This window comes from Homalodisca vitripennis, chromosome X (genome assembly GCF_021130785.1).
Source record: "Homalodisca vitripennis isolate AUS2020 chromosome X, UT_GWSS_2.1, whole genome shotgun sequence".
NCBI lineage: Eukaryota > Metazoa > Arthropoda > Insecta > Hemiptera > Cicadellidae > Homalodisca > Homalodisca vitripennis.
The window spans coordinates 11,169,219-11,196,813 of NC_060215.1; the positions used below are offsets into that span (position 1 = coordinate 11,169,219).

The following is a 27,595-nucleotide window of genomic DNA, read 5'->3' on the forward strand; positions in this document are numbered from 1 at the left end:
ATCAGAAAAATAACAAAATTGTAGAGAGTTTGATCACGAATGTTTGAGAGAGCTCAAAATAGTACAGCCTTACATAAACGTATTATTCTATGTAGCAAGAAGACAACGGCCGCCAAAGTTATTACGCGGCGAATTAAAAATCCTTTTACTAAAAAAGAAACGATGCTTTTTCTGTTCGTTATTACTCAATCGTAGTACTGTACTGGGCACTCATTTCACAAAACATTCGGAAAAACTTCCTTTTTTCAAAATATTCAGAAATCGCATAACTAGCACATCAAAACGTCCACAACGAAAGAAGATTTATATCACATAATACGAATAACATAAGTATAAACTGTAAAAATAAGCAAAGTTAAATTTAGGCGTCAAGAAGAACGTAAAAAGAAACACGCAAATCAAGTATCCCAATAGAGTAGTACCACGCGTACAGTACATGCTCCCTCCGCGACGTCAATGAAAATGTCGGCGGGAGGGGCATGCGGGAGACCGAAGGAGCGGAGGAGCCCATCTATTACTCCTAGTCAGAAGAAGTATTCTGGTTGTAGTTGAAAGCTTGTCGACCCATAGTGTAAAATAAGCATCAAAATGTAAATTAATAGATTCGAACAGTTAACGTTAATTTTTCCATACTCCAGCAATTGACAATATCTATCGGTGTCCTAGAAAGGCAACTTTTTGATACGCTTATCTTAGCCCACTCTCAGACCTGAGGTCACATTCAAATGCAGCTGTGTGTTAATGATGGTGCAAATACCGGTGTACTCGCGACTCTACATGTAGGATTCACAATGGGATAAGTGGCGGTAGGCAGACTAGTACCTGGCTGTGGCCTTCGAATAAATCATGAGTTTGTCAGATCCGATCATCGGTATTATATTGTCTTGGAGGAGAAACAGCACAGCTGTCGCTCTAGCCAAACAGTTTAGACCTCACCTCGAGCTGGAGGTCACATTCCATTCTCAGCTGTGCAAGCGAGCTAAACACTCCTCTATCTAGCTCGGTAGCTACGTGATTCTTGAAAACATTGCGTGGAAATACGCTGATTCTGTTGCAATCGAATATTTGCACAACTTACAGAATATACATTTCAATGAAATGGCCTGAACTCTGGTACATGCGAGAAGAGTCAGTTGAATGGGGTTCCAACTCAGTGAATGTTTGTTCTTTGTTTTTTACGATGGAAGGATTGTGAAGGAAACAGGATTTCCGGAAATTTGCCATTGTTCAGTGATACAAAAAAACAGTAACACTACGTTTCGAGAAGTGCAATCTGATCTCTTCTTCACTGAATAACTAACGTAACATTTAAAATCTAGGTTAAAATAAACAAATCATACCAGAGACTCGTGGTATGCATAAGTCAGGAATCACAACCACCATGTTGGGTGCTAACTTCGCTAACTTTCAAACATGCAATTAATATAAATTAAACATGACACTAATGATTAAAACTTAACTACAGAATACAGGTCACAATATGTCTGCATTACCCGACCACCCACCAGAGGCCAATAGCAAATGGCAATCGTCACGGCAGAATCAAGATGGCGGCTAAATAGGAGGAAACGGGAGTGTGCATTTTCATGAATGGTTCATTCTAAATGATCTTCTTAAACCCGTACTTTGACTCCGCATTGGTTTATTACAAATATCTCATCTGTTTGATCATTTCGTTTTCATTTTAGTTAATTTTTTAGAATTGGAAACCAAAGCGGCCTTGGTGGATTTTAACCTAGATTTTAATTATATGTTAGGTTAGTTATTTACCTGAAGAAGAAATCAGATTGCATGCCACGAAACGTGTTACTGATTTGTTATCACTGAAGGATTGCAAATAGCCAGAAAATCCTGTTTCCTTAACTTAGTTTCCTTAACTTCATCTGCTACTTGAAGCACATGGAAATGAAAATTGTAAATGCCTGTAAAACTTTTTAACTTTAGTGAAACCACACGACTGAGCATAATAATCCTCGCCAACTATCGCTTCCCTGTTCCTACTTGTCCACACTAGGTCATTTGTCACCTGTTGTGTTTATATACTTGTGTGAAATTTAATAACTCAACTCCCTCGCACATATAATACCGACATTATAACTCTTTGTCGGCTTATCGTCATTTCATATCTAACAACATTTTAACAAACTCTTAATTTAGATTATGAAGAGTTGCTCAACGCCAAATTCTATCGATGAAGTGATTGAGGCGTTTTTAGACGGGTTGGATAAATCGGTATGATATACTGTGATCTGTCCAAAGCAATCGATTGTGTGAGCCATTCCATTCTTTCGAGAAAGTTACAGATGTGTCGGTTAAAATGCGAAGCATTGGCTTTTGTTAACTCTTATTTAGCTGGTAGGAAGGAGGCCGTGTCTTTGTCGAATCGAGGAACGTATCGGAGCTGTCTGTTACTTCGGGGAATCCTCCACTGGATATTGTGTCTTTTCTTTTTTCGTTTATGTAAATAATCTTCCAGATAACGTTTACTCCAACAGTTTGCTATGCTGACTGCACCAGATCAATGTCCATCGTTCCTGTTTTAAAGAACTGTAGAAGGATAAAGTATGAGTGACACATACTTAGGTCTAAGTCAATTTTCCTCACCTGGCAGTCATAGCTATTTTAAGATTTATGGAAATAAGCCGTTCAGTTTCTGCTATAATACTTGGGGTCATTGTTGATGAAATGCTGCATTCATCTAACCACACCAGCAAGCTACATCCTTGTGCAAATTAAAGACATCAAATCAATGTTTGAAGAAAAAAAGTTTTGTCTATATACAAATAAAAATACCGGTTGCTGAATCAAATTTACAACTTAGTGTACCACTCCTATTCACTACCATTTTCACACGTTTAGGCATTGAATCGACCAGGATTTGTCACTGTTGGAGAAAATCTTCGTCCCGGATCCAGATTTTCAAAAGTGGAGAAATAATCCTGTCTTTTGTTTTCAGTTAATCTTCCTTTATAAATAGCCCAAAGAAGGTCCGAACCTTATGGATTCAGTTTCTGAATCAGCGGACAGAAACAATGACTCTGTAACGCAGTATTTCAATGTATTCATCTCTGTTCATCATTCCATTTACAGGTACAATTGCCCCAGGTCCAAAAAGAAGAAACAACTTGAGAATTATTTTGGGGGTGTATCACAAATCTGCTTAGGGGAGACATTCTCATTGAAACTTCTGCCCTCGTGTCGCACTCTCACTCTTTGCTGAAGAAAATTACTTCCATGTGAAAAAAGGCGCTTCTACAATATTCCTTAACCCGATGCTAGTATTTTCTTGCCCAGTTGAGACGTTTTTTCTCCACTTCCCGGCGAGCTATTCCCTTTCAATAAGCAATGACGAACTCTCGAATTATGAATCTCTGTGACTGCCAAATCTTTCTGAAGTTAGTTCAACACTATTTTTGTTTGGACCAATCTTACTTTGTTTAACAGAAAAACGTCGTCCCTATCAGTAGTTGATCCGGAACGACGAACTACCACATGTTCCAACTCCTCGGGGGAAAATGAGCCTGAAGTCTTCTTAAACTTGACAATCTCGCTTACACCAATTTGACTCAATGGTGCAATAGCCTGCTTCGTTCTTTGTGTGATATCCATAGCTACCACAAATATACGATTCTGACCAGATTGTAAAAATGTGCAAAAATAAGAAAAACTAGAACAGAAAAATAAAATGTGGTTTTTTAGCAGAAGAAAATAACAGCTATTGACTTCATGAAACTTTATGAGATATAAGAGCTACAAATTAATAGAAATCTCGAAAATAAAAATATTGCCGCTTGATTCCATTAATTTACACAATTGTGTTTGCTCTAACGTGAAATATCTTCAGAATCTTTGTTGATATAGTTAGGGGAAATGTCTTGAATTTGTACTAAGTTATCTGTACTGATCTGTTAATTCCAGAGTTTTATAATACTAAAGGAACAATTGTACGTGTTATATGTGAGATAGGTATCGAGATACTTGCAGGCCTCTCTAGTCACCTCAGTATCTAAGTGATCTGTGCTGAGCTGTTAATTCCAGAGTTTTATAATACTAAAGGAACAATTGTACGTGTTATATGTGAGATAGGTATCGAGATACTTGCAGGCCTCTCTAGTCACCTCAGTATCTAAGTGATCTGTGCTGAGCTGTTAATTCCAGAGTTTTATAATACTAAAGGAACAATTGTACGTGTTGTATGTGAGATAGGTATCGAGATACTTGCAGGCCTCTCTAGTCACCTCAGTATCTAAGTGATCTGTGCTGAGCTGTTAATTCCAGAGTTTTATAATACTAAAGGAACAATTGTACGCGTTATATGTGAGATAGGTATCGAGATACTTGCAGGCCTCTCTAGTCACATCAGTATCTAAGTGATCTGTGCTGAGCTGTTAATTCCAGAGTTTTATAATACTAAAGGAACAATTGTACGCGTTATATGTGAGATAGGTATCGAGATACTTGCAGGCCTCTCTAGTCACCTCAGTATCTAAGTGATCTGTGCTGAGCTGTTAATTCCAGAGTTTTATAATACTAAAGGAACAATTGTACGTGTTATATGTGAGATAGGTATCGAGATACTTGCAGGCCTCTCTAGTCACCTCAGTATCTAAGTGATCTGTGCTGATCTGTTAATTCCAGAGTTTTATAATACTAAAGGAACAATTGTACGTGTTATATGTGAGATAGGTATCGAGATACTTGCAGGCCTCTCTAGTCACCTCAGTATCTAAGTGATCTGTGCTGAGCTGTTAATTCCAGAGTTTTATAATACTAAAGGAACAATTGTACGTGTTATATGTGAGATAGGTATCGAGATACTTGCAGGCCTCTCTAGTCACCTCAGTATCTAAGTGATCTGTGCTGAGCTGTTAATTCCAGAGTTTTATAATACTAAAGGAACAATTGTACGTGTTATATGTGAGATAGGTATCGAGATACTTGCAGGCCTCTCTAGTCACCTCAGTATCTAAGTGATCTGTGCTGAGCTGTTAATTCCAGAGTTTTATAATACTAAAGGAACAATTGTACGCGTTATATGTGAGATAGGTATCGAGATACTTGCAGGCCTCTCTAGTCACCTCAGTATCTAAGTGATCTGTGCTGAGCTGTTAATTCCAGAGTTTTATAATACTAAAGGAACAATTGTACGTGTTATATGTGAGATAGGTATCGAGATACTTGCAGGCCTCTCTAGTCACCTCAGTATCTAAGTGATCTGTGCTGATCTGTTAATTCCAGAGTTTTATAATACTAAAGGAACAATTGTACGCGTTATATGTGAGATAGGTATCGAGATACTTGCAGGCCTCTCTAGTCACCTCAGTATCTAAGTGATCTGTGCTGATCTGTTAATTCCAGAGTTTTATAATACTAAAGGAACAATTGTACGCGTTATATGTGAGATAGGTATCGAGATACTTGCAGGCCTCTCTAGTCACCTCAGTATCTAAGTGATCTGTGCTGATCTGTTAATTCCAGAGTTTTATAATACTAAAGGAACAATTGTACGTGTTATATGTGAGATAGGTATCGAGATACTTGCAGGCCTCTCTAGTCACCTCAGTATCTAAGTGATCTGTACTGAGCTGTTAATTCCAGAGTTTTATAATACTAAAGGAACAATTGTACGCGTTATATGTGAGATAGGTATCGAGATACTTGCAGGCCTCTCTAGTCACCTCAGTATCTAAGTGATCTGTGCTGAGCTGTTAATTTCCAGAGTTTTATAATACTAAAGGAACAATTGTACGCGTTATATGTGAGATAGGTATCGAGATACTTGCAGGCCTCTCTAGTCACCTCAGTATCTAAGTGATCTGTGCTGATCTGTTAATTCCAGAGTTTTATAATACTAAAGGAACAATTGTACGCGTTATATGTGAGATAGGTATCGAGATACTTGCAGGCCTCTCTAGTCACCTCAGTATCTAAGTGATCTGTGCTGATCTGTTAATTCCAGAGTTTTATAATACTAAAGGAACAATTGTACGTGTTATATGTGAGATAGGTATCGAGATACTTGCAGGCCTCTCTAGTCACCTCAGTATCTAAGTGATCTGTGCTGAGCTGTTAATTCCAGAGTTTTATAATACTAAAGGAACAATTGTACGCGTTATATGTGAGATAGGTATCGAGATACTTGCAGGCCTCTCTAGTCACCTCAGTATCTCACCTCTTCTATGAATTTACATCTATGTGGTGTTGTTATTTTAAGCTAATTCTCAGTTGTTTCATCACAGCACATCGAGGCCACTGACCATAAGATGTAAATGATTTTCACTATTCTCAGGCTGGTTTCTTCATGGAAGATCTTTCAGTGCTCCGCTATACGGTTGATTTACATTTATTTATTTCTAACGGCAGCAGCCATTACTACAATCGATTACAATAAGTACATGCGTAATACAAGTTAGCAAAACGACAATACTTATATAAATATTAATGAATAAATACGTTAACTTATAAATGATACAAATTTGCAAGTTTGAAGAAGACATGCAGTTGCAAAGTTACTACAATGTTCAACACAGAATATAGATATAAAAATGTTTACGGTAACAACAATGCAACCCGACTAGAACAACAAATTTTAACTTGCATATAATAATATAAGTGATAAAAAAATAAATATCTAAAACGTACACAGCATAAAACATAACAGAAACCTAACCGTGCATTTTAGCCAAGGAACTGACATGAAATATTTAATTTAAATACTATGTAAATTAGGTAAAAAGTTAACATAATATGCCTACTAGAAATTTATGCACTAAGAGGAAAACACAGTCAAAGCATGGCGACGGATACAATGGATACTGTACCAGAAAATATCGCATTCACATACAATTCGATTACTCAATCTAGCAAATCTTGCCAAAGGACTATTGTGATCGAAGTAGGTGGAGTGATGCCTGCGACCAAGAAGTCCTCGAGATCTAGTGTTAGCGGAGGGAAATCTTAAGATCGCTAAGGGGTCTTTCTAAAAATAAACTAAATATATTGTTTTCGAGAGATGGAGTTCTTAGTTGATGAGTATTGTTGTTTTGTTTTTCTTGTATGGCTTGTACACAAATTCAGTGTGAGCTATGTAATGACAAATATCAAATAACAACTTTTATTTACGAAATACAAAACATTGAGTTATATTCTATTCGACAGCTCAGTAGCGCTGTTATTCATGACCACGTGTGCCTGTATACTTGTGTATTACAACTCTCTAGCGCACATCACACCTACAGCGCCTGCTACAGCGGGTTCACACACAGTACACCGCACCGCATGTGTGTATTGTCGGACACGGCATGAGCCGCAGTTACGTAGGTTTGCCGACGTCAGGTTTTCTCTCCTGGCCTAATTGCCTGGCTGCCGAGCCCATTACCCCATAAAATGTCTGCTTCCGCGTATCTTCGGTGGAACCGTTCTCACGTTTACGTTGTGGCCCCCACGGCCAGATGGGCTTGTTTGTTCATCAATAGTATATCGGGTTGTGAAGTAGCGCTATAGGCATTTTCGGATAAGACAGTCATGAAATTGTCGCGTAAGCAATAAATTCTATCCCAAAAGTCGCCCCCCTCCCCCACTTAACTCTAGAGCAGATACACATGTTTAAATAAATGGGTTATAAGAAACATTATAAAACTTCCTCAAAATGTTTTGTACAGGTATTTTATTGTACAATACGTGTGAAATGTTCAATGTGGGATGACCCATCGATGAAAACAAAAAACCCAATGTAAAAACCCCAATTGGCAGGCTTTATGAGACAAAACCAATTTAATATTTAATCAGTTTATTAGTTGAAAAGTTATTTGTTATCAATGTTTTACCCATTTAAATTATATTATCGACTTTATTATCCATGGTATGCAGAGTCTATACAACTATGAAAGGGCTAAACAGGGTTTTCTGATTGCTAAATTATTAGGACAGTGTTATTACATTTTTACGGTCCAACTTAAAAAAAATACAACAGTCTAAAGTTTGTACAACAATATGAGGCTTACGAAAATACGTTTCCTGATAAACCTCACGAAACATCGTACGAATTATTTACTATTCATTGTTAAAAATCTTTAATGATTATCTTCTTTTGAGAGCTATAAAACTTAATTTTCTACATTACCACCTTCGTTTTGTCAAGGTTTAAAAAAATATATGTATTTTATCTACGCTTCGTTTAAGATATTGCATATCCATCTACTAGTTACGGGCTCTGTAAAAGTAAAAATCACGGATGGCATAAAAAGCTGTTTTCGTTAAAGCGCGAAGATTTTCGTTACATATACGTCCTGTACACTGTATAGCAAACTTGTTTTCGAAGATTGGGAAGCACTCTACTACATTGCTGAGTTGTGATACTTATTATAATGTACTAAAACTTTTAAATTTTATCATAAACGGACTAAAAGTAATTCTATTATTAATAAACTTGCGATTATCAAATCAATTAATATGAAGATACATATGATCTTCTAGTTGAAATGGAATTATTTGATAAGCTGAATTTATTTTGAATCAATAATTTTGTGTTACTTATGAATTAACGTTGGGAAAAGAACAACAGTTTTATTGTTTATTTAACGTAGCTCTTCTGTCAAGGCGCTGATCGTTTAGTATGAGAAAGTCTTTGTTTTATGTTTCTAACACTTTCTGTAGTATTTTTTGTTATGCAGCTAAAAAGCTCCCGCAATTTAAAATTCAACCTCTATAAAATAAAAAATTACAATAATCTCAACTGAATATATTAATTATCTCAATTTGCTGAAAGTAAAATATATTTTTAAATACATACGGACAGATACACGGAAAACTTAAGTACACATTAGTATGTATTACACGCTAAAACGTATTTGTTTAGGTTTTAAGTATATTAATGAAGTTTTGTTCCCATCATTCTGAACTGCTGCATAATAAATACATACAGGCTGTTTTAATTTGTTATAAAATAAACAATATTCATTGGCAAATAAGTAAGAGGTGTGGTACGTGTGTGGTGTGTGTAGAGATTAGTAAGTAAGTGGTAAAGAGAACATTTAAGTCCTAACTCCATCTATATAATAAAGGCATATTACATTTTATTTCCTGTTTTTATTGAAGAAAAATGAGTTTCTTTGCTGATCCAAAAGGTCGGTCGGAATACATGATTGTGTCAAAAGGAAATATTCAATATCGCAGTCTTTGAAAAATAATTGGTTTTCTTGTTCGCGTTGGATTTCCACGTGAACACTATTTAGAGTGAAAGACATGTAGTGTTACAGAAGAGTGAAACCTTTAGTTCGAGCCTCATAATTCATACAGAGTAGAGAGTTCAAGGTGAGAGTTGACGCACACTGTATACATTATTGTGTCTGAACTAGCTTCAATAGCAAAAGTGGTAATTTAACCACTTACTCCAGGTGCACAGTGACTGCTGCAACCTTCCTCGAACCCTGGGCTTACTCATCGGTCGGTATGTCCAGTCATGAGTTCGTTGGCAATTCTGATCTCGATCCTGTCTGAGTAGCGCGATCGCACACCGCACGACCCGGCACAACGACTACTCATCGGTCCCCGGTTACTCATCCTCATCCTCTTCCACTACTTGGAACTGCGTCATCGATCGCGCATGATATAATTACGCAGGATGTACTGTGATGATATAATTGCGGTTGTGTTTGAGCTGTCAGTCTCTTTAAATCCATGCCAAAACACCGGTTTTTGGAATCCACATTTGTCATAGAGGAAAGAGTAGAATCATCCTTAGGAGGAATAACTTTACAGCCTCTATGACTGGTGTTCGTATATGTGCTGTCTACAAGCAAAACAAAGAATTGAAACCTCGGAACTCAAATTTGGCTCATCCATCAAATGTAAACGAATTTTACAGTATCACGGTAATGTTGTATATATAGTAAATAAAACAATACGATGTGGGATGTTATGTTAATCAAATTACTAGGCTAAAAAGTAAAACATTACTCAGATAAATAACTCTTGGTTTTTAAGATATCAACACTCAATTAAAATCACTATTCCAGGTGAATACTTGAATACTTTACCCATTACAGCTACAAAATTAGAATTTTTAACTCAGATGCTGTTCGAAATCAGTTGCTTGCCGTAGCTGTTCTCTAAAAAACGGAAAGTACAAGTCACGTATGGCGATCTCGTTTTTATCTGAACCACAGAAGGAAAGAAACGTTTCCTTTTAGCCAAATCAATCAGACCTTAGTGGTTTCGAGTATAAATTAAACAGTAGTTTCTGTAATGTCCCTGGTCTTCATTTATGTTTTCTAAATATCACTAGACCTTAGTCAAGTTAAACTACACGAGGGCCATAAATATAAAACTACACACTACAATAATTATTCTACTGAAAAATAATAGTAAATGTATTACAATCGAATCCAGAAAAGACGTGTAACGTCAGAAAATTCTCCCAGTGGCATGTTCACGAGTCGATGTTTCCACGAACTTCTTGGAACGTGACCTTGAGCAATTTCGTGTCTCAGGAGACGGGTAAATCCACAAAGTATTGTAGAATGGACCGAGCTGGTTCGGTCAATTTCGTACTCAGCGAGATTGGGTATTCGTTTTTCATCCTGGCCGAACCTGTAATACAGGCTCGGAACTGCACGTAGATCCTGATGCCCTTGTCCTTGGAGGAAGGACGCTGCGAATTGAGCACATATTATAAGGTTATAACCAGCTTCTTAGCCGTCTGCTTATTTCCTCGTCGGCGACCATCATCTCCGCAGGAGGATCGGATCTTCCCGTACGTGTAAAGCTGAATTAATTTGGCAAACAGTGTTAAGGCGATAAAGGAGAAGGGGGTGCAAGGTGCAATGAGTGTATTTTGGACCTATAATTAAAAATACTTATGTACAATTATATTAAAACTTATAATATATGGCTCCACTATTCATATACTTTAAACATCATCCTAATTATTTGAATTTTACCTGGATTGCAAGTCCCTTTTCCTATCCTGGATTTCTTGTACTGATGTTTTGGACAAAACTGGTTGTAAAATTTCTATTTGTGTTTGGACTCGTAATAACCATTCTCGGTCCAGTAGTGGTCAGGACCAGCGATTGAGTACGAGGTCGAAATGTATAATTAGAAGTGAAGCGGTGTGCCGCGAAAGCGGGTTTCCTGTATCTGTATCAAGGATTATTCCTGATTGCTAGTAGATAATTTAAGTATACAGTATTAGTTATGCGGTCGATCAACGGTATTTAAATTAATTTTCACGATTCAGACTCAAAGTCCATGGCATTCTGTTTTTATGAAGTGCCATTTTCTTGCACATATTATTTCTGCTGTAGGAACAGTATTGAATCTAATCAAATCAGGTTCGTTTCTATTTTTTCTTCCTTATCGAACGAGGATTGTAAGGTTTATCGGTATAAGAATTTTATTTTATCGATAGAACACGAATCATTTATTGAATCGATACACATATGTGTTATTTCTTTTTGGTTTCCGAACGTTAAACTTGTGAGAACTAAAATCTTCTATCGACATTGTTAATTGCTCTCCCATATAAACGTATTCCACAAAACAACCAGATACATTAGAATGATAACTTTATCACTGGGCTCTGTTGCGTTTATACGGAGTGGAAAACATACGAATACACAATAATGAAATAATCTATTGAACAGGCTTTCACTAACACCTTAAGGAGATATCTTCTGTTTTATTGTTTCACACCGTGTCGTTGTAATGCAATTAAAATCTTTAAATATTTCGGGCTTTCAGTGGAGAGACTTCAGCCATTGTTAAGCGAGTAACGCATATCCGCTTATAAAAGTGAATATAATAAGGCAAAGCTCAACCAACCAATTCCGATATGACTACTTTATCACGGCGCAGCTACTCTCCTTTCTTTCAATATTTTGTATAAGCGGATATGTATTGCCGGCTCAGCCAGTTGTTTATGAACATAATAAGCTCCATGGTGAAATAAAACTATCTGAAGACAGTTATTTTGTTATCAATGTTTTACGCGGTTAGACCAGTAGGATTCATGACATAACCGTGAATAGCTAGTATATTTCATATATTCTACATTAGTGAAATGTGTACGGAAGGCGGGAAGGCGCGTGGTACCAACGTGTAGATTTGCCCGGGTGCAGTTTCACACTGATACCCTACGTACGATAACGTGATATCAAATCATAATTGATATAAGGAAGTTTTATCGTAGTCCTGATACCAATATCACTTTCAGTGCCGGATTTAGAGCTTAAAATAAAAGGTGTTGAGGAAATGTATTAAAGCACTTCGTAAAGTATTTGTCAAATTCGTATTTATTATCTTTAACCACAAAACATCTACGTTAAATTATAAACAGAGTCACTGTTGAAAAATGAAAGAATGTTTAGTCCAATATAAATTAGAGGGCAATGACACAAGGAATTGTTAAATGAAATTTTGGAAATAATAATGAAAATAGAAACTTTTCAGAATTGTCACTATTGTTGGAAACGTAGGGCACGTGATCGCTGTCCTTAAATCTTTTAATTAACTTTCGTGATAACGTGGTCATGCACAGTGTGCCCGTCCTTCTCCTCAGAAAAATCCCGCAACCCTTCCCCTATCCTCCAACACCACCCTCCCTCCCTAAAGAGATATCCTGTTTGTGTAAGTACCTCCTGTGTGTGTGACTGGCAGATTAGTTCCCCTATCCTCCAACACCACCATCCCTCCATATAGAGATATCCTGTATGAGTAAGTACCTCCTGTGTGTGTGTGTATGACTGGCAGATTAGTTCCCCTATCCTCCAACACCACCATCCCTCCCTATAGAGATATCCTGAATGTGTAAGTACCTCCTTTGTGTGTGTATGTGTGACTGGCAGATTAGTTCCCTATCCTCCAACACCACCATCCCTCCCTATAGAGATATCCTGTATGTGTAAGTACCTCCTGTGTGTGTATGTGTGACTGGCAGATTAGTTCCCCTATCCTCCAACACCACCATCCCTCCCTATAGAGATATCCTGTATGTGTAAGTACCTCCTGTGTGTGTGACTGGCAGATTAGTTCCCCTATCCTCCAACACCACCATCCCTCCCTATAGAGATATCCTGTATGTGTAAGTACCTCCTGTGTGTGTATATGTGACTGGCAGATTAGTTCCCCTATCCTCCAACACCACCATCCCTCCCTATAGAGATATCCTGAATGTGTAAGTACCTCCTGTGTGTGTGACTGGCAGATTAGTTCCCCTATCCTCCAACACCACCATCCCTCCCTATAGAGATATCCTGTATGTGTAAGTACCTCCTGTGTGTGTATGTGTGACTGGCAGATTAGTTCCCCTATCCTCCAACACCACCATCCCTCCCTATAGAGATATCCTGTATGTGTAAGTACCTCCTGTGTGTGTATATTGTGACTGGCAGATTAGTTCCCCTATCCTCCAACACCACCATCCCTCCCTATAGAGATATCCTGTATGTGTAAGTACCTCCTGTGTGTGTATGTGTGACTGGCAGATTAGTTCCCCTATCCTCCAACACCACCATCCCTCCCTATAGAGATATCCTGTATGTGTAAGTACCTCCTGTGTGTGTGACTGGCAGATTAGTTCCCCTATCCTCCAACACCACCATCCCTCCCTATAGAGATATCCTGTATGTGTAAGTACCTCCTGTGTGTGTATGTGTGACTGGCAGATTAGTTCCCCATCCTCTGTAAGAATTGTCCCTCGCAGTCACGTTATTACGTGACCTGGACTGTTGTTCGCGATGCCTTTTCTGTAAAAGAAAGTGCGTGAAATGGCCAACAATGACGCTTTGTGTACGATACATTTCCTCTTACGTTTTTATTGTAAGAATCCGTGATTACATGTCGGTCAATGATAGATTTGGATGGACGGTAGTGTACCAAGGCGGTCGCGATAAAGCAGCAGGTGACGTAAAGGGTATTGTTCGTAGATGCAGGAGAGAAGCCAGTGTAGAATTCGTCCACATACCGATCAGTGACTTCAGGTTTAAAAATTGAATAGTCGAAAGAAACTAAGTTTATGTGATGTAACCAAGTCACATAAAAATCGTGTTTTCTTTTGTTCTCTAAGGACAAGAAGCTTAGAAATTTGCACATAGTCCTATAAGTACCTTTGCGCTACTTCCGGAGTGACAGGATATTCTGGATGGGTAAGGTTTGGGGATGGGCGGCCACCTGTCGCGATCCATGAGGAAGTATTTAGGGCACTAATCTCAAATCATGCCCCTTCGGAAGAAGGAAAAGCCGGCTCTGAACCAGCCTCTCCAGTCAAAGCAGGCAGGGGAGGCACACCCTTATGTCTAGACCGGCAAGAAACTTATGGACTCTTAGGGAATGAATCCCACTAACTCCAACAGTCATCTACCGCAGTAGACCAGACCTATTGAATTACCCTTGCACCCTAGAATCTCGACATTTGCGATGTATCGCTCCTGGACATCCATAAGGTCGCCCAGATTTAAGTGCCACATCGGTTTTTCCACTGTGGGTTAAATTGGAAGGTATAAACCAGCCAAAAATGAACCCTCCTGGGGGATTAAATTGGTGTTAAAACGACCTTTTGTTCTTTTATTTACTTAGTTAGCCAACCATTCCTTGTGAGTATTTTCAAATGTGAGCAATAGTTTGAAATAGGATGTATATCTGACTAGTTGCGCCTGTAACCAGATGAATTCGTGTAGCAGACATTATTCGTTGTCTATCGCAGTGGCGAGGTAGATTGTGTCGACATAGATTAAAAACCTTAGTTTGAGCTACTAGTGTCTAATATAAAAAAGTGAGAACATTATATATTTAAGTCTGTGAAACTCGCTTTATATTACATAGAAATATGTGTTGAGTATATTGCTAGTAATCGTGTTCCACGAACAGGGTGTGACAAAAAGATTGCACCACGACTGTGCAAGCTTTCTATCGTTACTATTGGACTTCCAAGAAAGCAGTAACTATATAGACATCTCCGTACCCACCTATCGGTTACTGTCAATATTTCCTTAGTTTTCGAAGGGACTGAAAATAGCACAGTATAAATATTCTTTCACTTTAATAACTAACATTGCAACTATCGGTTTATGTATATAACATTAATTAGACCGATAGTTAATATTATTTTCTTACATGTAGGATCGATCTGGATGTGTGTACATGTATCTGATGTGTGTGTCCAAGAAGTGTGTTCTAATTGAAAATATGTCTGCTGCTGTTATTAAAAAGGTCAGTCTTTAGTGGTTTAACATGATGAAAAAGGTCTACTACATTGCACAGTGTTAGTACCTGTTATGTTTAAGAAATGTATTCGTCCTATTTTAATTTTAATTTCCTATTTAAATGTATCTTCCTATTTACTTTGGTGTTCACATTTCTACGACACTGTGCCAACTCCTTTATTCACGTCAGTTTCTACAGTTCGCCGTCTTATCGACAAGACTTTACACGGACTCGAATGCCTCGCGTACAAATCACTGTCACTAGGCCTGGGCCACGGATCCTCGGACAAAGCCGAGAGCAGTCCAAGTGACAAATCACTTTCTCACCTTTCACCAAAATATGAAAACGCCTCTTACAGCCGAACTTTCGTGTAAGCCTATTTTCGTGTGTTGTAATCTGACAAGTAACAGCCATTTCACACTTCACTACGAGTCGCAGGCAATCTGATATGAGCGTAGTGTACCTGTAGTATTTATTGGTTCTGTCCACTTTGCCTTTGCGTCATGAGCGGCGGACTATGAGTGCATCACACTGAATTGCTGGTGGCCAGAATTCCGCTTTCTTGTCTTATGAAACTTTTCTCAGTATTTAATTTCAACAACGGTGTTACTGTTAAATCAGTGTTTAAATAATTTTAATATCATTACTTTCAATTTAGTAAATTTCATTGCACCCTGATCGAAGAGCGCGGGTCAAAGGACTGTTACTACTTCGCTGAACTCGAGATTTGTAACAGACAACTAGAAAACGGCGAAACTGGTAACTTTGTGACGAGTGCTGCATAGATCACCACTACTTTCAACTCAAAGCTTCTGAACCCCACAACGTGTCCTCCTAACATTTAAATCTCCGACTTCTACTTAAGAATCAGGGCGATAGGTTAGGAGGAAGGATGGCTCCCCCATGAGTTAATTCTAAATACTCGAGTTTATGTTTCTGAGAAACATAATATTGATCGAGTAATATTTAAACATGAAGGTCGTATTTATAAATACTTTGTATCAAGAGACATAACTTTTTTTTGGTCAGCCATAGTTTTTAGCATACATTTTGTATTGTTCCTTGTCAAGAAATTGGAGTTTGAGCAAATTATTTTATTTATACCTCGTACGGAAGGTAATGGCCGTTTTAACGAAAATCACTACAATTCAAGTAGAGAGGAAGATTATGAGAAAAAAGGAATATATAATGTAAAAAATGCCATAAAATGGCAACCAAACGACATAATAAGTAGTGTACAGCGGAGAAAAGTTGGAAATAGACGAGGCGAAGAACAGCACCATCGGCAGGTGAAATCAGCGACCAAAGAAGAACATAGACTGGCAATCGGGGCGCGCGGCTGAAGCCGGTAATCACCAGAGTGGTGGGGATGACAGTGGATGAGTCACCCACTACCGAGCGTCCTTGTGGCGGCAGGAAGGGCTCGCTCTCGTTGTTTGCTTTTGCTTGCCACCGGTTTGGACGTAGTGGCATTCAATATTGTTGATTATATTTCTGTTTACGTTGTAAGATCTATCAGTTTAAAACTTAATTGCGAGGAGTGCCTAAAGCTGTTATTAACAGAAAAAAACTGCCACTAATAGAAATTCTTTGATATCTTGTAGGAATAGGGGTGGACTTTTACAGCCCCCAAATGGAGTTTCTTTTGTATGCAGGATATATGAAAAATTGATTAAGTCTGAAATTTTAAACAGCAGTTTTATTGCAAAGAAAAATTTAATAAATTCTATGACATCAAAAGTATTGCAACACTGCATTGGTAGGGAAGTTTGCACAACTGACAATCATTTTACACATCAAGATCCAGACACTAACCATTTCATAATACTTATTAAGGCAATATGTCTATAATATTTTATAGTCAGGCTTCACCATTTTTCGAAATTGTATAACGAAAAAACTACATAAACAGAGAGTTCGTAATCATTTAACGAAAGCTGTGACATTCCTTGGGCAGTAGACTTCATTATTCTGTCAGTCTTGTTCTTAAGTTATTTTTACAAATAAAGTGATATCATACAAGTAATAACTCATATATATATATATATATATATATATATATATATATATATATATATATACGGGTGTATATACGTGGTGGATTATAGAATTTGTATTATTGGAAGTTGGGTGTTTTTTTTAAGAATGATCAACTAAAATATAATTCGCTGGAATGTGTGTACATTTTATTTCATTGTAAGTAAGAAATATAAACTAAATACCATAAAGATACTGTAAAAACTATACTGTAACCTGTATAGAATGTTAGAAATCATTCATTGATATATACTGTAACACCAAATAAACAGTAGTAACATTGTAAACTGTAACATCACATAAAAAGCAAACTTACTATTTAAGTTATTCCGTATTGTAAAAGGTTTAATTTATAGGCTATTGCTTTAAATACATATAATATTTCATTTTATTATGTACTTGTTGTTGTTTTTGAAACCCGCTACAACGATTAGTTGATTTAATCACATTTAGATATATTCCCATAATAAGTTACTAATGTTTATAGATTTGAGTATAAAAAAGGTTGAGCATTTAAACATTTAACCTATTTGCAGCGTATGGAGGCGAAGCGGCGGGCACGTGTTTGCGCCGCATGAAATTTGTATCTGCTTTATACCTCGTTTCTCGACAAACTGTTCACTCTAAAAATTTATAAAAAATACTACGGTAAAATTTGGTTTATTATCTCAAACTTACTCGCAGACGAAACTCGCCTGACCAATAAATAAAAAAATTAGCAGCCGACTCATTATTTCATGTTCATCGCCAAAGCTCAATTTGGTTTTTCATTAATTAATATTTATTTTATAACACTTGTAATAAACTTTTAAAATGTTTATCTACTACATCATCATTGCCATAGTATTGACTAAAAAATTGTGAAATTTCAAGTTTTTATCCCAACTCAAACTGTATAATCCAACGGTGTTAATGAAACGCAGCGAATTAAAATGTATACTCGCCACGAGCTGGTGCCCCGGCCGGTTTGTCACCAGAGTGGGTGTGGGTTGGCTTCAACTGCCGTAATGTATTGGGTATAGGGATTTCCAGTCTATGTTCTTCTTTGGTCGCTGGGTGAAATCGAGAATCCTCCCCAGAGCCGGTCATGATTGTATGATTGGTGGCCTAACCTGGCCACAATTGGCGGTGACCTTGACCCCCAACTCCCCCACCGCCTTCTCGCAGTCGGCTCCCACTTCTTCGCCAAGTCAAGGTAGTCGTTCCCTGAGTTTCACCACTTCTTGGAATACAGTAATTTCAAACTAATCGAACGATAATGAGAAGCCGACGTTATTAACGGAAACGAGACGATATGGCCTTTAACAATAAATATCCACACAAAATGAGATTCTCAAAACATTTCTTCAAATTGTAATGGAAGAAACTGAGGTTTTACTTTAATATTACTTTCAGACTGTTTTCAATAATTCTTCTTGGCTAGTGCAGACTATTTAAATCGTATTAAAACATAAGCGTATGAATCAGAGTGAACGAATCAGAGATTGTGTAAACCGTACTTAAATAGCGCAACCTTTGCAAATGAACGTTTTATGTATTTTGTAAACTCGTAAACTATAATACCAGCCAGCATGCTGTACTGATCGGCTCCATGTATTCGACTATAACACCAGCCAGCATGCTGTACTGATCGGCTCCATGTATGCGACTATAATACCAGCCTGCTGTGCTGTTCGGTATCTATATTTATGCTGCTATAGTACCAGCCTGCTGAGGCGATCGATCTCTATATTTATGCTGTTATAATACCAGTCTGCTGTTCCGATCGATCTCTATATTTATGCTGCTATAATACCAGCCTGCTTTGCCGATCGGTCTCTTCATGTATGCGACTATATTACCAGCCTGCTGTGCCGATCGGTCTCTTCATGTATGCGACTATATTACCAGCCTGCTGTGCCGATCGGTCTCTTCATGTGTGCCACTATAATACCAGCCTGCTGTGCCGATCGGTCTCTTCATGTATGCCACTATAATACCAGCCTGCAGTGCCGATCGGTCTCTTCATGTATGCCACTATAATACCAGCCTGCTGTGCCGATCGGTCTCTTCATGTATGCGACTATAATACCAGCCTGCTGTGCCGATCGGTCTCTTCATGTATGCGATTATAATACCAGCCTGCTGTGCCGATCGGTCTCTTCATGTATGCCACTATAATACCAGCCTGCTGTGCCGATCGGTCTCTTCATGTATGCGACTATAATACCAGCCTGCTGTGCCGATCGGTCTCTTCATGTATGCGACTATAATACCAGCCTGCTGTGCCGATCGGTCTCTTCATGTATGCCACTATAATACCAGCCTGCTGTGCCGATCGGTCTCTTCATGTATGCCACTATAATACCAGCCTGCTGTGCCGATCGGTCTCTTCATGTATGCAACTATAATAACAGCCTGCTGTGCCGATCAGTCTCTTCATGTATGCGACTATAGTACCAGCCTGCAGTGCCGATCGGTCTCGTCATGTATGCGACTATAATACCAGCCTGCTGTGCCGATCGGTCTCTTCATGTATGCGACTATAATAGCAGCCTGCTGTGCCGATCGGTCTCTTCATGTATGCCACTATAATACCAGCCTGCTGTGCCGATCGGTCTCTTCATGTATGCGACTATAATACCAGCCTGCTGTGCCGATCGGTCTCTTCATGTATGCGACTATATTACCAGCCTGCTGTGCCGATCGGTCTCTTCATGTATGCGACTATAGTACCAGCCTGCAGTGCCGATCGGTCTCTTCATGTATGCGACGATAGTAGTTCTTTGCTAGGTCTTTTTCACCAGTGTAAATTTCTTTGTCACTAACTTAGTTCAATAATAAGAAAGCAAGACTACTAAGAAAATTATTTATACTAAAACTCCCAACTCACAACATTGTAAAAATCGAAAACACAAAATTCATTATTTACAAATAAATTACTTAACAAATCAAGGCACATTACATGAAACATACAGAACACACAAAACAATACACACTACCCAAAACAATAAACACAAGTTACTCAAAACGCCAGAAAAATTGGACCTTTTAGTCCTATACTCTAAAATGAAACTTCTCCTAAATCTCTTGTTTCTCGTAACGATTTTTTGGACTAACCCAGAGACGTTTCAGTGCAGCCAGTTCTAATGGGAAACTAACAGCATACAAAACTGATTTTTAGTCTATACTCTAAAATGAAACTTCTCCTAAATCTCTTGTTTCTCGTAACGATTTTTGGACTAACCCAGAGACGTTTCAGTGCAGCCAGTTCTAATGGGAAACTAACAGCATACAAAACTGATTTTTAGTCTATACTCTAAAATGAAACTTCTCCTAAATCTCTTGTTTCTCGTAACGATTTTTTGGACTAACCCAGAGACGTTTCAGTGCAGCCAGTTCTAATGGGAAACTAACAGCATACAAAACTGATTTTTAGTCTATACTCTAAAATGAAACTTCTCCTAAATCTCTTGTTTCTCGTAACGATTTTTTGGACTAACCCAGAGACGTTTCAGTGCAGCCAGTTCTAATGGGAAACTAACAGCATACAAAACTGATTTTTAGTCTATACTCTAAAATGAAACTTCTCCTAAATCTCTTGTTTCTCGTAACGATTTTTTGGACTAACCCAGAGACGTTTCAGTGCAGCCAGTTCTAATGGGAAACTAACAGCATACAAAACTGATTTTTAGTCTATACTCTAAAATGAAACTTCTCCTAAATCTCTTGTTTCTCGTAACGATTTTTTGGACTAACCCAGAGACGTTTCAGTGCAGCCAGTTCTAATGGGAAACTAACAGCATACAAAACTGATTTTTAGTCTATACTCTAAAATGAAACTTCTCCTAAATCTCTTGTTTCTCGTAACGATTTTTTGGACTAACCCAGAGACGTTTCAGTGCAGCCAGTTCTAATGGGAAACTAACAGCATACAAAACTGATTTTTAGTCTATACTCTAAAATGAAACTTCTCCTAAATCTCTTGTTTCTCGTAACGATTTTTTGGACTAACCCAGAGACGTTTCAGTGCAGCCAGTTCTAATGGGAAAACTAACAGCATACAAAACTGATTTTTAGTCTATACTCTAAAATGAAACTTCTCCTAAATCTCTTGTTTCTCGTAACGATTTTTTGGACTAACCCAGAGACGTTTCAGTGCAGCCAGTTCTAATGGGAAACTAACAGCATACAAAACTGATTTTTAGTCTATACTCTAAAATGAAACTTCTCCTAAATCTCTTGTTTCTCGTAACGATTTTTTGGACTAACCCAGAGACGTTTCAGTGCAGCCAGTTCTAATGGGAAACTAACAGCATACAAAACTGATTTAACACTTTAAAACAGCTGTTTGTCAGTAAAAATGTTATAAATCCTACATAGACAAATCAAATAAACCTGTTCAATAAAAGTAAATCTTTACTATTACAATGCATACATGATACAATTTATGTAATCGAAATCTATTTGACTTGCCAACTCAGTTTATTCTTTATTGATGAGGAAATTGTCAACTCTTGTAAACATATCCCGTGACTGTTCGTTGCATAAACGAAACAAGATTAACCGCCAAAAGGTCAAGCATATTTATGCAACGCACTGTTAAATCAATTCTTGTGAAATCATCAGAAATCAAATGTAATGACAAAACAATTAGAGGTTGAAGTTCCGTTGCTTGATTGATCCAGGAGGAAATACGACGAACTGTGGCCCGCCCCGGGTGAAAGGTGTCATTAATGGTAGAATGTTAATTAGTTGTGTCCTAACAGAGTGGAAAGTTTTAGTTGCGATGTAGTTGTTTATGGTACGACACTGTACACACTGCACCGACTGTTACAAAACACTAAATACTAGGATCTCCTGTATAAACACGACACAACTTTGTAAAGTGTCAAATATTAATTTAATTAATACATGTTGTTTTCGATCAGTGCAGACATTTAATGTTTGTTGATGACCACTTAAAACGGAGCCTTGCCGCGTACTAGGTGTTGATGGTGATGTTATCTCTTGGGGATAGGAACCTTCAAAGAATCCAGAACCAGGTAAAAACCAATGTTATTTTACCCTTTTCGTTACACAAACAATGACTGTCGTCGTGCATGGTACATCGTGTGTACAGTTAGAGGAGGATATAATCCTAGGCCTGCCATGATGTATAATGCCATGATCAAGTTTAGACTTTGTCCTTGCCCATCACATTCGTATTGTGTTTTATAATGTCATGGTTAATATTAACTTTTATTAGGAGACCGGTTCTTGTTTTATTTAAATAATATTTTACCGCTTTATAATCTTCTTTTTCAGGCCCTTTCATTCCTTTCCTAACTAATGCGATAAATTACCAAATTACCAAAACGTATAGTACGTATTCAGAATGTCAGGGGAGGACCACGTCCTTTTAGTCTAGACATTGGGCTGAGAGTTGGCCCACGACCTTTTGGTATAGACATTGGACTGAGAGTTGGCCCACGACCTTTTAGTCTAGACATTGGACTGAGAGTTGGCCCACGACCTTTTGGTCTAGACATTGGGCTGAGAGTTGGCTCACGACCTTTTGGTCTAGACATTGGGCTGAGAGTTGGCCCACGACCTTTTAGTCTAGACATTGGACTGAGAGTTGGCCCACGACCTTTTAGTCTAGACATTGGACTGAGAGTTGGCCCACGACCTTTTAGTCTAGACATTGGGCTGAGAGTTGGCCCACGACCTTTTAGTCTAGACATTGGGCTGAGAGTTGGCCCACGACCTTTTAGTCTAGACATTGGACTGAGAGTTGGCCCACGACCTTTTAGTCTAGACATTGGACTGAGAGTTGGCCCACGACCTTTTAGTCTAGACATTGGACTGAGAGTTGGCCCACGACCTTTTAGTCTAGACATTGGACTGAGAGTTGGCTCACGACCTTTTAGTCTAGAAATTGGACTGAGAGTTGGCTCACGACCTTTTGGTCTAGACATTGGGCTGAGAGTTGGCCCACGACCTTTTAGTCTAGACATTGGGCTGAGAGTTGGCTCACGACCTTTTGGTCTAGACATTGGGCTGAGAGTTGGCCCACGACCTTTTGGTCTAGACATTGGGCTGAGAGTTGGCCCACGACCTTTTAGTCTAGACATTGGACTGAGAGTTGGCCCACGACCTTTTAGTCTAGACATTGGGCTGAGAGTTGGCCCACGACCTTTTAGTCTAGACATTGGACTGAGAGTTGGCCCACGACCTTTTAGTCTAGACATTGGGCTGAGAGTTGGCCCACGACCTTTTAGTCTAGACATTGGACTGAGAGTTGGCCCACGACCTTTTAGTCTAGACATTGGACTGAGAGTTGACCCACGACCTTTTGGTCTAGACATTGGACTGAGAGTTGACCCACGACCTTTTGGTCTAGACATTGGACTGAGAGTTGGCTCACGACCTCTCGGTATAGACATAGGACTGAGAGTTGGCCCACGACCTTTTGGTCTAGACATTGGACTGAGAGTTGGCTCACGACCTTTTGGTCTAGACATTGGACTGAGAGTTGGCCCACGACCTTTTATTCTAGACATTGGACTGAGAGTTGGCCCACGACCTTTCGGTCTAGACATTGGTCTGAGAGTTGGCCCACGACCTTTTGGTCTAGACATTGGACTGAGAGTTGGCTCACGACCTTTTGGTCTAGACATTGGACTGAGAGTTGGCCCACGACCTTTTATTCTAGACATTGGACTGAGAGTTGGCCCACGACCTTTCGGTCTAGACATTGGTCTGAGAGTTGGCCCACGACCTTTTGGTCTAGACATTGGACTGAGAGTTGGCTCACGACCTCTCGGTCTAGACGTTGAACAGAGAGTTGTCTAATAGCCTCTCGGTCTAGACATGGGACTGAAAGTCAGCCCACGACCTCTCGGTATAGACATAGGACTGTTAGTTGGCCCACGACCTTTTGGTCTAGACATTGGACTGAGAATTGGTCCAAGTTCAAATTCTGTCTGTTGTGGGAACACTGAAATTATTAATGTCCCCGTTTACTGTATGTACTTTCTTCCTTATTATATTTATAAAAATCTTAGATCCGTAGAATGTGGCTAAAAAAAATAAAATAATTATTTTACTACAAAATAAAGAAGGAATCCATGAGGAAGCTGCGACGACCTCTGATTTAGCGATAAACATACCTAATATACAGTAAAAAGTTCAAGTAAACTTTAAGAAAATATGTAATATAATGTTATATGTTATTTGAACAGCGAACCATTGAAATAACTGGGAAATAACATTTAATGTTAAGTCCTCAAAGTAAATTTCATAACGAATATTCCATGCTGATGCATTGTAGAATCCCCTGTTGGATATGTTTGAGTGAAAATGGCTGTTTACTTCGAATAATCTTCAGGTCCAATGAAATAGAAGGAAATACAGGACTTTCACTAATGCAATATATCAGAACACAAATAATTATAATTAAAGACGCTACACTTCTTTACAAACATTGCAGTGGATGTAGAATAAAAAATAAATTGTTTTTACACATTTTGACCGACTAAGGTTTTCGATCTGGTCGGGCAAATCTTCATATAAATCTTGCTAACAAGAGAGGCAATACAAACATTACCTCTTTGTTAAGTATATGGTTTTCGATAGGTGATTTGTTATCATTTAATATGATTTTGGACGAATAGATCACAACAATCGAAATGTATTTTTGTAACCTATAGCGATGACAAATGTCCGAAATTCTCTTTCAGTTCTTCTTAGACGTAGCCATAGCATATATTGTGATTATATAACGATTTTTATCTTTGTTGTATTCTTAAGAACACAATCTCTCTTTCTAAATATTTTTTGTTTGAGCATTGTTTTTTTCTGAAGTACTCATTAACTGAAATTGATCTTTGACTATCGGTTGCAGGGTTCGTGATCGTTATCGCTCTCTTCATGCTCCTGTTCGGTGTTCTCGTCGCCGTCTTCTTCACATCCTGGGTGAACGTCATCATAGACAGTGTAAGTGTCTCATGTAATAGAAACTGCCCATTGAACACATTGATTAAATGTAATATGTATATGTAATAATGCATCCAGTAGTCAACCAGCATCCAAATCACTGAAGCCTTCATCTCATTCTTGTAAGCTGAGCAAATATAGTGTAATTTAGGTTTTGCCACAGAAACTAACCGACTGTCAAATTCATTAATCTGCTTTGAATAATTCCTTATTAGAAGTGATAATGCAAGATAGAGAATGGGACTGAGTACTCTCTCCTGGAACAAAGGCCACTTCCTTGTGACAACTCCTTCTCATTCCACGTAACAATGAATGATTAATTTGTGATTTCATAATGAGTTCAAGTTAAATAATTACAACCTCATTGAAGAGTTGAATTTAAAATGAAGTTATGTACCTTATACACGGTAGTGCATTCCATACTAGAATATAAAAGTTAATTCTATAGCAGACCATGGAATTGTATGTCCTTTACAAAAGCAACATCGAATTTATCAGAATTACGTTTGTATGTCTAAATTATAAGGCTATGCCCCAAAGCAAATTAATAGTGTGTTAAGGTATAAAAATTAAGAGGAATTAGTGGGAACTACCAGAAAATCTAAATTATAAGGCTATGGTCCAAAGCAAATTAATAGTGTGTTAAGGTATAAAAATTAAGAGGAATTAGTGGGAACTACCAGAAAATCTAAATTATAAGGCTATGGTCCAAAGCAAATTGATAGTGTGTTAAGGTATAAAAATTGAGAGGAATTAGTGGGGACTACCAGAAAATCTAAATTATAAGGCTATGGTCCAAAGCAAATTAATAGTGTGTTAAGGTATAAAAATTAAGAGGAATTAGTGGGAACTACCAGAAAATCTAAATTATAAGGCTATGGTCCAAAGCAAATTAATAGTGTGTTAAGGTATAAAAATTAAGAGGAATTAGTGGGAACTACCAGAAAATCTATTTAATTTCACTGACCTTTTCCTTAGAAATAAATATAAAATCTGTTATTATAGTAATGAAGACTAACTAATGTTTGATTAGAAAAGCTTAAATTCAGTATATCATATAACTTGAAGTTTTGGGCACCTTCACTATATTCGTGTAATAAAATATATTACAGTATTTTACATTATAAAATGCATAAATTCAATACTATAAACAAAAACTTTCCGTTATAAAAATAACATTTATGTTGAAACTGAAATAAATTACAATATAATATGCAGTGTGAATTCAAAGTATGGATACAAACTGTTTAGTTTTTTTTATGGATAAAGATGGAGCTCGGGACAACCTTTCTAGGAAATAGAAGTGACCTTTTTGATACTGTTACAACTTTGCCTATTTCCCCAAAATGGGATTTAGGGGAGCGGCTCAAAATCTTTAAATATAAAGACCCATTAAGTGAATCTAGTTTCAACTGTCATTCTTCCTTTATCAAGATCTTTCAAAGGAGTTGTCACCTATACGTCTTTACATTTACAAAATGTAACAGAATATAAAATATTTTGTAGCAAATGCGTTTAAGGTATGAGACACTACATTAAGTGGCATTAATATTTTTATTTCAGATATTTTTATGGCTAGTTTTATTTATGGGTTTAAGTTAGGGTTTATGTTAAGATAGGATTTAGGTGGTTAGGTTTTGTTTAGGTTAGGTTAGGTTTTGTTTGGGTTAGGTTAAGTTTTGCTTAGGTTAGGTTTCGCTTGGGTTAGGTTAGGTTTTAGATAGGTTATATCTACAGATTTTTGACATAATTTTGATACTTGTAGTTTTGTTTTCTATTTCAAGCGTTTCTTTGCTTTACTTACGGTAAATTAAGTTAGCACATGTAAAAAGTATTGTCTACTAACTTATGGGAAGTAGAGAAAGTTGTTTTTATTCCTTTCAAACCCAATGCAAGCAGCATCGGTTTAGGACAAACGATACTCTCTAACCGGACAGCACCTGAGTAAGCGTCTCCCGCTCTTATTTACTTTATATTGTCAATTTGTGTACAGAGGCTCTTTACCTGTCTACTCAGCATTCCAAGATAATGTTTGCTAACCGGTCAAACCGACCGTGCATGTCAGCGGGTTCGTGTTTGTTTCTGCGGTGTGTTTGCCATTTCCTGTATCTGTTATGAGGTTCGTGCCTCCTCAGGCAGCTGAAACCTTGTAATCACACACACTCCGACTAGAGGGGACAACGAAATGGCTCTCTGAGGTTTTTCATTTTGAAATCGCTGTCGGTGAAACTTATACTTTGTAGTTCTTTAACTCAAAGTATTGGCAATTTTCCTCGACCATTCAGTCTTTCTATGAAAAATAATCAGTCGTTATCGATTTATCTCACGAGATCAAACATTGAATTGGAATACACTAGTAACGAATCAGACAAAATGGTTAAAAGTATAATTGTTGTTG

General features: G+C 37.9%; 1 protein-coding gene across 1 annotated transcript in view; it reads left to right on the forward strand.

The window, feature by feature from the left end:
- Positions 1-27,595, forward strand: part of LOC124368679 (lysosome membrane protein 2) — a 105,859-nt gene that overhangs the window by 18,903 nt on the left and 59,361 nt on the right. Inside the window, exon 2 of the mRNA XM_046825963.1 lies at positions 25,106-25,197. Coding sequence (XP_046681919.1) covers positions 25,106-25,197 — 92 coding nt within the window. The remainder of the gene's footprint in view (positions 1-25,105; positions 25,198-27,595) is intronic.